This window comes from Manis pentadactyla, chromosome 7, assembly GCF_030020395.1.
Source record: "Manis pentadactyla isolate mManPen7 chromosome 7, mManPen7.hap1, whole genome shotgun sequence".
NCBI classification, from domain to species: Eukaryota; Metazoa; Chordata; class Mammalia; order Pholidota; family Manidae; genus Manis; species Manis pentadactyla.
Window position 1 is genome coordinate 70,517,109 of NC_080025.1, and position 13,404 is coordinate 70,530,512.

General features: G+C 37.0%; 1 protein-coding gene across 2 annotated transcripts in view; it reads right to left on the reverse strand.

Moving 5' to 3' along the window:
* The window catches only part of ELAPOR2 (endosome-lysosome associated apoptosis and autophagy regulator family member 2), a 193,349-nt gene that overhangs the window by 45,457 nt on the left and 134,488 nt on the right, over window positions 1-13,404 (reverse strand). Inside the window, exons 11-15 of one of the 2 annotated variants that reach the window (XM_036911855.2) lie at window positions 12,239-12,329; window positions 11,454-11,556; window positions 8,348-8,485; window positions 6,591-6,854; window positions 5,741-5,914 (exon numbers count right to left, since the gene is read on the reverse strand). In XM_036911855.2, the coding sequence (XP_036767750.1) occupies window positions 5,741-5,914; window positions 6,591-6,854; window positions 8,348-8,485; window positions 11,454-11,556; window positions 12,239-12,329 (770 nt within the window). The remainder of the gene's footprint in view (window positions 1-5,740; window positions 5,915-6,590; window positions 6,855-8,347; window positions 8,486-11,453; window positions 11,557-12,238; window positions 12,330-13,404) is intronic. The other variant, XM_057504468.1, reaches the window with a different exon arrangement.

Consider the following 13,404-nt stretch of genomic DNA (forward strand, 5'->3'; position numbering starts at 1 on the left):
GCAGTAATCAAAAAACTACCAAAGAACAAAACCCCCAGGCCAGATGGATTTACCTCAGAATTTTATCAGATATACAGGGAAGACATAATACCCATTCTCATTAAACTTTCCAAAAAATAGAGGAGGAGGGGATACTCCCAAACTCATTCTACGAAGCTAACATCACCCTAATACCAAAACCAGGCAAAGACCCCACCAAAAAAGAAAACTAGAGGCCAATATCCCTGATGAACGTAGATGCAAAAATACTCAACAAAATATTAGCAAGCCAAATTCAAAAATACATCAAAAGGATCATACACCATGACCAACTGGGATTCATCCCAGGGATGCAAGGATGGTACAACATTCGAAAGTCCATCAACATCATCCACCACATCAACAAAAAGAAAGACAAAAACCACATGATCATCTCCATAGATGCTGAAAAAGCATTTGACATAGTTCAACATCCATTCATGATAAAAACTCTCAGCAGAATCGGAATAGAGGGCAAGTACCTCAACATAATAAAGGCCATCTATGATAAACCCACAGCCAACATTATATTGAACAGCGAGAAGCTGAAAGCATTTCCTCTGAGATCGGGAACTAGACAGAGATGCCCACTCTCTCCACTGTTATTAAACATAGTACTGGACGTCCTAGCCATGGCAATCAGACAAAACAAAGAAATACAAGGAATCCAGATTGGTAAAGAAGAAGTTAAACTGTCACTATTTGCAGATGACATGATATTGTACATAAAAACCCTAAAGACTCCACCCCAAAAATACTAGAACTGATATCGGAATACAGCAAAGTTGCAGGATACAAAATAAACACACAGAAATCTGTGGCTTTCCTATACACTAACAATGAACCAACAGAAAGAGAAATCAGGAAAACAACTCCATTCACAATTGCATCAAAAAAAATAAAATACCTAGGAATAAACCTAACCAAAGAAGTGATAGACTTATACTCTGAAAACTACAAGTCACTCTTAAGAGAAATTAAAGGGGACACTAACAGATGGAAACTCATCCCATGCTCGTGGCTAGGAAGAATTAATATCGTCAAAATGGCCATCCTGCCCAAAGCAATATACAGATTTGATGCAATCCCTATGAAACTACCAGCAACATTCTTCAATGAACTGGAACAAATAATTCAAAAATTCATATGGAAACACCAAAGACCCCGAACAGCCAAAGCAATCCTGAGAAAGAAGAATAAAGTAGGGGGGATCTCAATCCCCAACTTCAAGCTCTACTATAAAGCCATAGTAATCAAGACAATTTGGTACTGGCACAAGAGCAGAGCCACAGACCAATGGAACAGACTAGAGAATCCAGACATTAACCCAGACATATATGGTCAATTTATATTTGATAAAGGAGCCATGGACATGCAGTGGCGAAATGACAGTCTCTTCAACAGGTGGTGCTGGCAAAACTGGACAGCTACATGTAGGAGAATGAAACTGGACCATTGTCTAACCCCATATACAAAAGTAAACTCAAAATGGATCAAAGACCTGAATGTAAGTCATGAAACCATTAAACTCTTGGAAGAAAACATAGGCAAAAACCTCTTAGACATAAACATGAGTGACCTCTTCTTGAACATATCTCCCCGGGCAAGGAAAACAACAGCAAAAATGAGTAAGTGGGACTATATTAAGCTGAAAAGCTTCTGTACAGCAAAAGACACCATCAATAGAACAAAAAGGATCCCTACAGTATGGGAGAATATATTTGAAAATGACACATCCGATAAAGGCTTGACGTCCAGAATATATAAAGAGCTCACATGCCTCAACAAACAAAAAACAAATAACCCAATTAAAAAATGGGCAGAGGAACTGAACAGACAGTTCTCCAAAAAAGAAATACAGATGGCCAACAGACACATGAAAAGATGCTCCACATCGCTAATTATCAGAGAAATGCAAATTAAAACTACAATGAGGTATCACCTCACACCAGTAAGGATGGCTGCCATCCAAAAGACAAACAACAACAAATGTTGGCGAGGCTGTGGAGAAAGGGGAACTCTCCTACACTGCTGGTGGGAATGTGAGTTAGTTCAACCATTGTGGAAAGCAGTATGGAGGTACATCAAAATGCTCAAAACAGACTTACCATTTGACCCAGGAATTGCACTCCTAGGAATTTACCCTAAGAATGCAGCAATCAAGTATGAGAAAGATCAGTGCACCCCTATGTTTATCGCAGCACTATTTACAATAGCCAAGATTTGGAAGCAACCTAAATGTCCATCGATAGATGAATGGATAAAGAAGCTGTGTTACATATACACAATGGAATACTACTCAGCCATAAGAAAAGGGCAAATCCAATCATTTGCAGCAACATGGATGGAGCTGGAGGGTATTATGCTCAGTGAAACAAGCAAAGCGGAGAAAGAGAAATACCACATGATTTCACTTATCTGTGGAATATAAGAACAAAGGAAAAACTGAAGGAACAAAACAGCACCAGAATCACAGAACTCAAGAATGGACTAACAGGTACCAAAGGGAAAGGGACTGGGGAGGATGGGTGGGTAGGGAAGGATAAGGGGGTGGGAGAAGTAGGGGGGTATTAAGATTAACACGCATGGGGTGGTAGGAGAAAAGGGAGGGCTGTACAACACAGAGAAGGCAAGTAGTGATTCTACAACATTTTGCTATGCTGATGGACAGTGACTGTAAAGGGGTTTATAGGGGAGACCTGGTATAGGCGAGAGCCTAGTAAACATAATATTTGTCATGTAAGTGTAGATTAGTGATACCAAAAACAAAAAAAAAAAAAAAAAAAAAAAAAAAAAAGGGCAGTTCCTGTGTGGTAACCTCCAATGAGTTCTACACAAGGGTATAAAGGGCATATAAAAGTGTAGGCAAAGGGTCTATTTGCGTTTATACAGAAGATCAAAGCCTAATTGGGCTACCCCGAAAATGAACTAAGATACGATATGAAAGAGAACTTCCAACATCAGCACTCTCTGGAAGACTCATGCCAGAAGATGATCATCAAAAAACCCCAACAAAGATCCACGCACTGCTACAGCTGTAGATGCACTCATCCCACCAGTTCCTGGACTTGCCATGGGAATGAAGGAGATATCTAAGCTGGCCTGTGCATACAGTAAAACAACAAATTTGACTGGATCTATACTGTTGGAACTCAACCAAGAATTAGGAGATGTGCAAATTGTAGCGCTCCAAAATCTTACAACTACAGCCTATTTACTGTTAAAAGAACATAAGGGATGTGAACATTCCCCAGGAATGGGTTGTTTTAATTTGTCTGATTTCTCTCAGACTGTTCAAGTTCAGTTGGACAATATCCACCATATCATGGATAAGTTTTCACAAATGCCTAAGGTGCCTAACTGGTTTTCTTGGTTTCACTGGAGATGGCTGGTAATTACAGATATGCTTTGGTTATGTAACTATACTCCTATTATGTTAATGTGTGTGCGCAATTTAAGTAGTAGCTTAAAACCTATATATGCTGAAGTTACTCTACAAGAAGATATGTCAAAGAAATAATCAATCTTCCCATGTTTTCTTCCGCCTGCTACTTCTATAGCTTTTCTTCTTCCTTCCTAAATACAACCCTTAAATAGAATTCGTGCCTCATATCAAATTTACCGAGTATCATAATTCTTCCAAGTGGTAAAGATACCTCAAGACAAATGCTGGGCATAGAAGCTACAGGGCATAAATATGCAAAGAAATAAAAAGCTAACCATTTCAAACAATAAGGCTTCTCTCTCACTTACCAACTTTACATTTCCCTGTAAGGCCCCGGAAGATGACTGGTTAGCCAGAGACGGGTAAGATTCCTCAAGGGAGGAACAACCTAAGACAGGCACAGTCGCAGGGGGGCCATCAGGTGAGAAATTGGGGATCAACAGAGGTGAGGCTTAGAACCTCACCCCCCCTGTTCTGAGAGAAATCTTCTGCATACGTGGATGTTTTATTGCCCTTGTCTAGCTTGGATTAACACATAGTCTACAGGCACACACCTGATCATCTACATTGCTCTCTTATAACACTAAACTATGTTTTCTACCTTTATCTTGTATCTACCTACCACTTCAGCATTTTATTAAAAATAATAATAATAAAGAGAGAAATGTGGTATCTACATATAAATCAAGTATAAAAACCAAATGAGTATTCATATTTGAACTGACTGTTTATAGTTCATGATGCATGAGCAAAACCGAAAGTTTCTGTGATGACTGCCCTTGTAATGTTCACTATGTAACTTATTCACTATGTAAGAATTTGTTCTCCATGTAAGAACTTGTTTGTTATGCCTCAGAAGATTGGAGACTGATGAAAATTAGGCTTGGGATGGATTAATAATTGTGCATTGAGCATTGACTCCCCTATACAGAATTTTATTGTTGTTAACAACCATTTGATCAATAAATATGAGAGATGCCCTCACAAAAAAAAAAAGGCAGACTTCCAATGGTAAAATAAATAAGTAACCGGGATGTAATGTATAGCATAAGGAATATAGTCAAGATATTGTAACAGCTTGGTAGGGTGATAGCTGGAACCTAGAATTATGTATATAAATGTATAAATGTTTTATCACTGTGTTGTACACTTGAAACTAATGTAATGTAATACTGTGCGTCAACTACCCTTCAATAAAAAATAATTATCTAAAAAAAAGAAAGAAAGAGGAAAACACAGTGAAAGGAAAAGGACAAGAATAAAAAGGAGAGAAAGAGAAAGAAGACAGATGAGCAAAGGAAAAAAGATAGGAGAAAAGACAGTGGTGACACAGGAACATGAATGAGAAGTGTGATATAAAATGGAATTAATCTGATTCAGAGTATTTAACATAATTGACACGGTATTTAACATAACGGGTATTCAATAGATATTTCTTTATTGAGTCAACTGAGAGACTACCAATCTAGTGAGTGCTTTAGGATCACCCTAGGTAAAATCAGGACAGGGACAATGTCCTACTGTGTTAAATTTATAGAGCTTTTGGTTTGAACACTTTTGTGGTCATCAGATCTTTATCCCCTTGCACAAAGTCTGACACAGCATCTCCTAATGAAGACCATCAGAGATACAGGAGTGAATATGGAACAAAACATGGAGGAAATGCCTAATTATATTTTACCTTTGCTAATGGTCCATATACACAGATATTTCCCCAATCCCAAACTCATATGCCTATAAAAATATCAGACATAGAGTCCTGTAACTCTCCCCATTACCAGTATTGATTAAAATTCTGCTTCTTACCACAGAAAATAAGATCTGATAATTTTTCAGCAGAGGTTACCTGATCAAATAACATCTGTTCCCTGCTTACTTCCTTTTTGTTTCTGGACAAACTTCCTCTTGATAGCCTTTTTTCTTTTAAGTTGGCAATATAAACAACAGTAGAACCTTCTCAAACCATAACTGCCTGCCTAAAAATTAGGTGGCATTGACATGCCTGGCCCACCTTTACAAAAATGACAGCTCCAAGCTTTGAGGCTTAACTAAGTGCTTTGATGGACTGAGAACCAGACAAGGTTGCCCCCACCCCACCCCGGTAGAGAAAGCTGCCAACATGTTAGGAGGCAACAGAGGATTTAAACAATCAAAACTCGGTCTCTGACATTTGCTTGTTATTTTCCACAATGATTTTATTGGGCCATCAACAGAGAAAATATCAACTCAATCAGAGGTGAACTATATTTCCGTTTCACCTTGACAGCCAAAACTCACCTCGTGCCCACATAAACTAATATTGAAGAAATGGAAGTATTTTGTTCCTTTGGAGGTAAAGCTGGGGCCATTCATTAACGAGCCCACGCTGCTGAGGTTGCTGAAGTCATAGTGCAAACTCTGATTTTCTTTTTCATGGTGGAAAAAGCAGTCACTGTAGCAAACTGAGTGGTCCTTTGATTAAAGATTAAGAAATGAAAAACACAAAAGAAGGAAGGAACATACTGGCTGCTATCAAAAATGTTTCAAAAAAAGTTCTAGGTTTAAAAATTATTTCACTAGCTTTGACTTAGCTATGTTTTACCATATTAATATACAGAATTTCTAACTGCTAACTAGATTTTCCTAAGCAAAGTTCAAAACATTCAACATCTTTTTTAAAGAATTAAGTTATTCTAAGGTTAGTTTCTTGGAGAAAGGCATTATAATAAATAGTAAAAAGTCCCTGTTCTCCCAGTTTAAATAGACAATAAAACATTCTCCTTCACCTATAACATTAATCTTTGCTCTTAAAATGTTTTAAGATTAACTTGCTGCTCTCCATATGTGCCTATTGCCAAAGGTAGTTTACCTCCTCTGTTTTCACAAAACACACAGCACCTCAATTTTCATATTTTTGGGAAGCATTCTTATATCAGTGCTTTTCTAAATATTTTATGTCCCTAGAAACCAGCACTTTCATGGCACATACTAATGCTCAATAAATGTAAGAGGAGAGAAAACAAGAAAGGGGACGAAAAAGCCATTTGTAAATATAACTAGCAACGTTGTAGCTCCTGGAGAAACCTTAAAGGCAACTGCTGAGTTTCTCTAGTAAAATGTGCTTTGCTGGGGTAAGAAACAGACTCACCTGAGCACTTCTGCTGCCAGGCCCACAGGGAATGCAAGCCTCCTCGCCATAGACCTGGCGTACGGACAGGTAGGTGTCAGGTGGACACTCCCTGCACTGGCTGGTTTCCTTCTCGATGTAGTGGCCTGGGGGGCAGGGGACACACGATGAGCCCGCCTGCTCAGACCCGAGGGCACAGGCACGGCACGAGGATGCCACCCCATCCACTGCATTAGTGGCAGTGATGGAATAAATCTTCACCATGTCATTGATGAACCGTCTGTTCTAAAAAGAGAGCAGAAAGGAATGACTTCTGCCTTGGAACTTAGTTGTACAACCAGAGAGTTTTATGTTGGCATCACCAAACTAAGCAGAGTGTTCCAGCCTAATAGTTTGTAATTGACAATGGATTAATATTATTCTCTTTTGGTTCTTTATTTATCTTAAATCTTAGCACTAGAAGCTAATTTCCACAGTAGTGGACTTCCAGTTTTGCTACAAGCACCATGAGATATGGCATAATTGGTACAAACTCACACATACTTATCAACTTTACATCTGAAGAAAAGGTAGGGTCTAATGCTCCCAATATTGTTTATTTATGTATAAGCCCAAATGTAATGATACAACAGAATATTTGCAGTGTAGCAGCATGGAAAAGACTTGGACTAAGGATTAGAAAGTCTTGGAAGACAAAGATGCTGCTCCTCACCTGAACACTGTATATAGTACTGATGCAATCACACTGCTCCTGTGTCTTTCTCTCCCTCTCTCAGGAAAGTCCTAGAGAGGTATTGATTTCTATTGAAGGGATGCATAACAGCAAAAACCTAGGTCTTACTATACTTTTCTTTCTTGCAGCACCGAGTTAATAAAGGTCTAGCTTCCATCAAGCAGAAGGTATCACTCTATTAGTATGGAGCACCATTCCCCTGACTACTTAATATTTTTTGATTGGGGCAAAGATGAAAGGAAGGCGAGGAAGCATTCCACAGCGGGGTCATGCTCCTCATGATGGGGACCGGAACACTCATAAAGAACAACCACAGACAAGTAAAATCTGGAGAATCGGTTCCCCACAGAAGGCCTGAAGAGAAAAGAGAAAATCCTCTGTTTGCCACCGCATCTTTAAGGCAGCTTCTGAAAAGGTGTTTTACTTTGTTCTCACCTTGGGAAGATCACATCTATGGAGAGCCTCACAAATCACAGTCCTGCTACTATTGAAACAAACAATGGAATTTACGTACAGAAGGATTAAGTTCTATCAGGGAAAATAAAAGAGAACTAATTCTGTGTGTTAGCCCACTGTGTGTGCATACAAACATGACGTAAAAGGAGACATCACTGTAATGAAATAATAAATGAACACCATGTAATAGCTCCTGGATAAATGTCAGATCATTCAGACGAACAGGAAGAAAGTCACCAGCCCTCTCACAGTCTCAGAAAGCTTTGAAAGTAAGTTTTTAAATAACTACAAAATTAGATTTTTTTCTCTTAAGGTTTCAGCAATCTATTTGGTCAGAATGTAAAACAATTCAAAGATATATAGTTATTCCATTTCATACATTCTTATTCTCAAAAAAACAAACTGAAAAAATACCATTTTTATACCAATCCACTCCACAGCCAAATGATGACACATCAATAAAAAGCTAAGATTTTTCCTCCAGAAGATTTGAGTGATCACTTCGTATGAATCTCTATTAGAGAAATCATCTGTTAAAAAAAAAAGAAAGAAAAACACAAAACAAAAAACAAACATGCTTGAAACTTACATCTTGACCTTGATTAGTTCTCTGGAATGCCCATGTAAATGTAAATGTTGCATTCTTGAAGATAACATGGGTGTAAGCTTGTTTTTCTTTGGTTCCACCCCATGACTCCACCACATTGGTACTTTTTCTATTGATATCCTAAAATACAGTAGAAAAAAATATACACAAGCATTCACTGGTTTAGTAACCACAACATACCAACCACATTGTCAATATAACCTGAAAGATGTCTCAAAGCATAGGATTTTGGAGATTTGTATATGTGTCTGACTCTAGTTTAGGAAATACATTTTATGACGGGAAACATAATTCCTCAAACTTCTCACCATAAAAACTTCTAGGATCCTCCTAGAATGGAAAGGCCTTTTCCATTTTTACCCTTTTTTCTTAGAGATTCCAACAGGCATCTCTTGCACAGAAATTCTAAATTCCTCTGAATTGTACTTGCAACTTTAGGCTTACCCAAGGCAGATTAACGAGAATGGTATTTTATGTTCATGAAATATTCTCCTGTGTGTATTTGAATTCCAAAATGATTAATTGGGACAATTTTTTATTTCTGGCTTCCTTAGCTAAGCCTAGAGGATTCAATAAGGTATGTAACTGTTGAATCACTGTGTATATTTCAATTTTTAAAAACACACTTAAAAACAGTTAAAAAATAATTCAGGATATTTTACAAATGTTTTACATCCCAACTAATGTCATTAACATGGTTAGAAATGGTCAGAAAACAAATATAAGTCAACCAAATAATGTATTAAACATCTAATTTATTTGAAATGAAAACCAAGGCTACCTGAATGTTCTAATTAGTCTTCCCTGCAGAAATCCTACTAGAGGACTTAGGAATTTGGATGGGCTTCTGTTAGTTATCTGGGGTGTTGATAATACAGTGGCATAAGCTCAAGGCAGGTCTCTTTCTTTCTGTGATATAAACATATGAGTCAACCATGTTATAAAGTAATCAGATATGCTATAAAGAGGTGCATCTTGAGTTTACACCACAGATAAGAATAACAGAATGTGCTTGTCATACATCACAGAATTCCCCACATTACCAAATGACCAAATCATCATACATGCCACTTCCTAAAAGGAAATCATAATATACAGATCATACTTTGTTAAACACCATCCTTCTGGATGTGCGTTCCAATAATAAGTGGAATTCATTGCATTGCTGCAAACAATGCCATCTTATACTTGTAAAACATTACTGATTTTTAAAACATTGTTATATGCTATTTTATTGATAGCTTTAAAAATCCTATGAGGAGACCAAATCATAGAAAGGAAAAAAACTCACAGAATCTGCTATCAGCTAAAAACTCTGATTGATTTACTAAAATAAGTACACCTGTGATTCCTTTAGGAGTGCTTGGTCAATTAAGAGACCAAAAAATAAACAGGAATACATTCACATAATTAAAACTGGAATGGAAATGCAACATGGCGAATATAGTCAATGGTTCTGTAAGTAGTACTCGTTACACTAGCAACTGTTCCAGTGGGGTGAGGATTCAATAAGGTATGTAACTGTTGAATCACTGTGTATACTTCAATTTTTAAAAACACACTTAAAAAATAAATAAGTCAAACTGGGTTTTCTTAAAGGGTTTTAAGAGCATGCTGGAAGGACTGCTTAACTTTACTTACAGGAATGAGAGAAAGCTTCCTGGAAGAGGTGAAGTTTGAGGTGCCCCTGAAGTTTGAATAGGAGTTCACCAGACAAAAGAGCAAAAGGAAGAGGGTGCCATTCTAGCTTAGAGTATCAAGGCACAAGAAATGAAAAATAGAAGGTGTTCCACTAAATTCAAGGTGTCAAATAGGGGTCAGTAGTAACAGTAAGTCTGATAACGGAGGCTAGACAAACAGTACAAAAAGCCATAGAGATGGCTTTTAAATAATTTTAAATGAGTTCATAGGCTATTGGCTTTCGAACTTTGGTGTGTATCAGAACTACCTTCAAGTTTGCTAAAATACAGATTGCTAGGCACCCTCACCAGAATCCCTCATTAAGACTAGGATAAGGCTCAGAAGCTGGTATTTGTTATAAGTTCCCAGGTGATGCTGGTGATGATGGTCCAGAGACCACACTTTAAGAACCACCACCACAGACATTAAGAGCATCGAGGCTAATGGGCACATTTGCTGTGGATGCCTCTGCTGTATAAGAGAAGAATTGACAGGAGACTGTTGTTGAGGTATAAGGAGTCTGAATCTCCACGATGCCCTGAGTATGAAGAGAAACTACAGATTAAAGAAATAAGGAGGCAGAGCTGGAAAAATTGAAGACTTACTGGTTATTTGTGGTCTAACAGATGGATGTGTTACTCATGATCTTCTCTTACTATCACAAAGTCTTTTTTTCTTTCAGAACAAAATAGTCTGCTTTCAGTTAAACTATTAGTAATCACAAATAAATATGCAAATCTCTATAAATTTTGTATACCATAGAGGAAATTGTTAAAGGACTGCTAACCACCTTCTAAATGATCTTTGGATGGAAAAACTTAATTATGATACTAAAATCTCAGTCAGTGACTTTCTAATACCTACATGAGTTCTTCATGAATTCTGTGTTGCTACTTTTCTCAAGCCAAGATTTGAGATATATAGGACAACTAGGAAAAGGGGGTAAAATTTTGACATGTACTTAGTAAAGACATTTGTCCACATTTATTAAATTTAACAAGGAATAGTTTCCTTCCTGCCCAATGTTCCACACCTGCATTATTTCCTGCCCTCACTTATTAATAATTATTTTCCCCTCCTGATGGTTAGACTTGTAGATGGTTACTAGACAAGAATTTTCATTTTCTGGTGGCATATTTTTTGAAGGAATTTTCTACCAGGTCAATATTCCTGACTTCTGTGGGTTGCCCAGGCCCCCTCACTCAGCCCTCCCAACAAAAAATGAATGCTTTCTTTGCGGGCTTCATTACACAATTCTTAGAAACTCCTTTAGACATTTTTTAATGTTTTTGGAAGGCCCTAAGAAAAATAAAAGTGACATTCTTATCTCAACTTGCATAAATAAATCCATACTTGAAGAGAATGCTAAGCTTAGAAATCCACCTTTGAAAGCCACTTTTTCACTTACCACCATGAAATACAGAACACAATCAGCCGAACAGAGGGTTTCAAAGACAAACGTTATTCTTCCCAGTTCAGAACCCATGGCTCCAGTCATAGATGTTGGTGGTCTATTTGAGAATTTAAAATTACAATATTTATAGTATATTCTAAACAGAGTCTATAACAAAATTAAGTCACTTTTTCCATTAGGCTGAAAGCCACACTCTTCTCTCTGCCATCTATTTACCCTCCCCACCCCCAGCACAGCTCCTTCCTCACTCCATCTCTGCACGCACCATACCCTTTGTTCCAAAGTGGAGTCTGCTTGACTCACCTGGTTGTAAATGCTACAAACTATCCTAAAGCAAGAAAAAGACTCCTACTGGGAAATTTCAATATGGGAAACTAAAGCAAAATGAGATTAAACAACTTGTAACATACTGCTTTACAGATAGAACTGAGAGAAAAATAAATACATACACCAAAAGATATTCCTGCAAACAACTTGGACAAAGGCCTCATCATTAGGCATCCAAGAAACATTTATTATATTTGGAAAAAAACACCATTAAAAGCCTTCAGCTTCATCTAAGTAATATTCAACTAATAGTTATAGCTTCTCAATCACTGATCTTTAAATGTAATACATTATAGATATTTTAAATATAATACATTATCCTATGACAGCTTATGTGCTAAGTATATTACAATATTAATATATTTTATAAATGCAGTCCTACTTCATCCATTTCTATAGGGAAACAGGCATGAGGATTCTTACAGAAGGGAATCAGAATTGGTTTTCCTTACTTAAATCCTGGGATATGTAAGTTTAAGATCAGGTAATCATTATCAGAACCTCCAGCCCCACTCTGGATATGATCTCCAGCCACCTCCCAACCTGGAAATGAGAAAAGTCATCTTCATTGGTAAAAATTCCATTAATGATTTTCAACAGTCTTTTTAAATAAAGTTAAGGAAAAAAAAGGACTATTCATGATTATGTTCAAAGCTAGAAATACTCCAAAAGAATTCCCTATTTTTAAAATGCAGTTGCAAACTGCATGGAGTCTTAGATGCCAATAAAGACATTTCACATGATTACCCAGGAAGAATCAAGTAATGTATATTTTTACCTGAAAGTTATTTAATGGGAAAACTAACAGCAGCTTTCTCAATGAGGTATGATTTTAAAAAGAAAAAGATAGTCTTTATCCGTTCTAATACATTAAAATGGAAAATTTTAGTCTTCAGGTAACCAGTGGAAAACAGAAACTTCAAATTACTCAGTGAAGATTTGGGAACCAGAGTTCTATTCTTGGGAACAGAAAGACAAGAGAGGGTCTACCTCATTGAGGAGTCAACAGAAAATGAAGGAGAACATGCTAGCAGTTGTCAATAATGGGGAGTGATACAGCCTCACCCGGGGGAGGGAAGGTCTGTCCTCTGCCAGAAACAATCAACACACCCCAGGCTGAAATGAGGAAAGGAGAAAGCGTCTCCCATATATTATCATTCATGTTTTCAGAAATCCTATTTACTATAAAATTCTGAAAGCCACAGAAAAAGTTAAAGATGACTAAAATTACTTATAATCTCATCACCCAGAAAAAAAAACACTACTAACATTTTGAGGTCTTTCACTATTTCTTGATGCATATGTGTTTGATATCATATTTTAGTGTTAGTAACATTTTGTATTATGGTATTATAAGTTAACATTATTACATAAGCATTTTTGTGTATAAATGCTTCACCAACATAATGACTGTATTAAGTTTACTATGTAGATAGATATAATTAATTCCCATAATGTACCAAACCACTCACATTACAGGACTTGCCTCCCGTTTAACTATTTGAATTGTTTTTGCCTTTTAGCTAGTATAAGTGACACTATAATGAACTTATTTTGAGTAAGGTTTTTCTGTATTTTCCTAGAAAAGTATCCCAGTAAAAGAATCATTAGGTCAAAT